A 2,500-nucleotide genomic window follows, 5' to 3' on the forward strand; every position below is an offset into this window, starting at 1 on the left:
GGTGTGGAATGCGGAGCAGTCAGAGGGTGGACGGAGGCAGGGGGTGGGGAATGGAATATGGAGTATAAAAAATAAATTAAAAATAAAATTAAAGAAAAAAAAAAGAAAAAAAAAAAAAGAAGAAAGTTCACTGTCCTAACTTTTCATGTGTAAGTTTGTGCCCCATGCATGCAAGCATAAAGGACAGAGGTCAGTATTGATTGCCTTCTTCTGTCACTCTCCACCTTTCCTGGTTTTGACATGATCTTTCGTCATTTTGGCCAAATTGTCTGCTCAGTAGGCACCCAGGATTTGCCTGGCTTCCCAGTCTCCAAAGCGCTGGGGTTGTGGATGTATGTGCTGTGCCGCCTGAGCCGGTTCTTCAGCCCATCCTGTTTTTCAGCATGCAGTTGATGAAGGTTTTCAGAACATTCCCACCATCAGATCTGAAGCTCTTGCACCTTTGTCAGACAGAAAAGATGAGTGCTCTATGGCTGTGGTTTCGAGTTAATTTTCAAGTTAATTTTTCCACTCAATCAAAAACATGCAAAAGTGAAAATGAAGGTACTTCGTTTTCTCATTGCAAGCACACAGTAGGAAAGAATACAGTCATTAATAAGCTTTGAGCACAGCCTCAGCTTATGTCAACACGCCATTCCTTTTTGTCCTGTTGTTTGAAGCAGTCTGGGTTTACTGGCTTTGGGAAGGTTTCCCTGTACCCACAGGGACCTGTACTTTGAAAACTGCTCATGTGGCTCACGGCCTTAGGAAGGTCTTGGTGACAAGGTAGAGGCGGAGGACTTGGGGATCCAAGTAGAAGAAGAGGAAGGCCTAAGCTTGGACAATGGGTTCACACAGAAAGAGGGCCAGGCAGCAGCTACTTCAGCAGGAAACTGGTTTAGGCAGTTGGAGGTATGACTTTAAGAAGGTGAGCTTGTTAGTTTTACCATGTCGGATTTTTCTCTCACATTTCCATCTTCCATTTTAATCTAGTTAATTAAGTTGAGGTTTTCCAGTATTATAATGCTGACCAAAACCTAATCTCAGCTAAGCTGGTGGTCAATCTGTGAGAGTAAATGAGCTGTTGGCTTTTCTTCTTATGTTCTTGGAGTTTAGTGAATTTGTGACATAGTTCTGAGTGATCCTATCTGTGACCTACATATCATTCCTCTGTCCACTTGTGTCAGTAGTTAAGGCTGGCTTTGCACCGCTCAAGCAGTCAGTGAGGGAGAAAGATCAGTACAGATCCCTTTATGTTCTGGCAGGTTTTCTTTTTCTTCTTTCCACATGTGTGTATGTGTCCACGGGCACATAAAGGATAGAAATTGATGTCAGGACTACTCCTCAATTCCTCTCTACCGTACTTGTTAAGGCAGAGATTTTTTGGTCAAACCTAGACTCACCAATATGGCTGATACTGCTAAGCTGCTAGACAGGATCTTCTGTGTCCACCTCTGAAGCTGGAAGGCCAGGCAGCATCCATGTCCACCAGCATTCACACGAGCTCTCGTGATAAGAGTCCAGCCCTCTTGTCTTGGGTGAACCACTGATGCTTCATTTTGAAGGCTTTTTCCTCTCCTCAAACAGCAGTTCAAATGCTTCACCTTCAGAAGGTGCGCCACTCACAGGAAGCTGCAGCTACCTGCCTAATTCCTTCCCAACGTTCCAGCATCCTTCTTATGAACTGCTGAAGGAAAATGGCTTTACCCAGCAAGTGTACCACAAGTATCGCCGAAGGTGCTTAAGTGGTAAGATGCCCGTGCTGTGCCTGGCTGTATTGCTGTTATAGGAGATTCTAAAAATTAAATTGTCACTTCATATCTGGTCAAGATAGTCTTACCTTTCATTTATATTTTCCTGTACTTTTTTAAAGTTTAAACACACTAGCAAATGAATTTAGTGCATTCTTGTTACCACTGACAAGTATTTTTAACTTGAACAGATCTCCAAGAATCTCAGTTATGGTTTTAGTGTTGTTTTTTTTGTTTGGTTTTTATTGTTTTCATTATGAGTTATATGAAATGTTTATTCTCTTGGCATTTAAAAGCATGTTTAATTTTAAGATGCTTTATTAACTCTTTGCAGAGAGAAAGCGCCTGGGAATTGGACAGTCACAGGAAATGAATACCCTCTTTCGTTTCTGGTCCTTCTTCCTCAGAGACCACTTTAATAGGAAAATGTATGAGGAATTTAGACAACTTGCTTGGGAAGATGCAAAAGAGAATTACAGGTCAAACGTTTCCTAATGCTTTTTTTTTGTTTTGTTTTTTCAAGACTGGGTTTTTCTGTGTAGCCCTGGCTGTCCTGGAACTCACTTTGTAGACCAGGCTGGCCTCGAACTCAGAAATTCGCCTGCCTCTGCCTCCTGAGTGCTGGGATTAAAGGCGTGCGCCACCACGTCCCGTTTTTTTTTTTTTTTTTTAAATCACAATTTCATGTAGTCTGGTTTTGAGCTGTGAAAATAACCACAATGTAACTGGAGTGAGGACTGTATTTGTTTTCTGTTGCTAAATAATAAACA

At 41.8% G+C, this 2,500-nt stretch overlaps 1 protein-coding gene across 1 annotated transcript in view; it reads left to right on the forward strand.

Moving 5' to 3' along the window:
• Larp1b (La ribonucleoprotein domain family member 1B) overlaps positions 1–2,500 on the forward strand; it is a 92,523-nt gene that overhangs the window by 83,399 nt on the left and 6,624 nt on the right. The window contains 2 exon segments of the mRNA XM_021196315.2: positions 1,567–1,727; positions 2,065–2,209. Of these exon segments, the coding sequence (XP_021051974.2) occupies positions 1,567–1,727; positions 2,065–2,209 (306 nt within the window).

Source organism: Mus pahari, chromosome 4 (genome assembly GCF_900095145.1).
Source record: "Mus pahari chromosome 4, PAHARI_EIJ_v1.1, whole genome shotgun sequence".
NCBI lineage: Eukaryota > Metazoa > Chordata > Mammalia > Rodentia > Muridae > Mus > Mus pahari.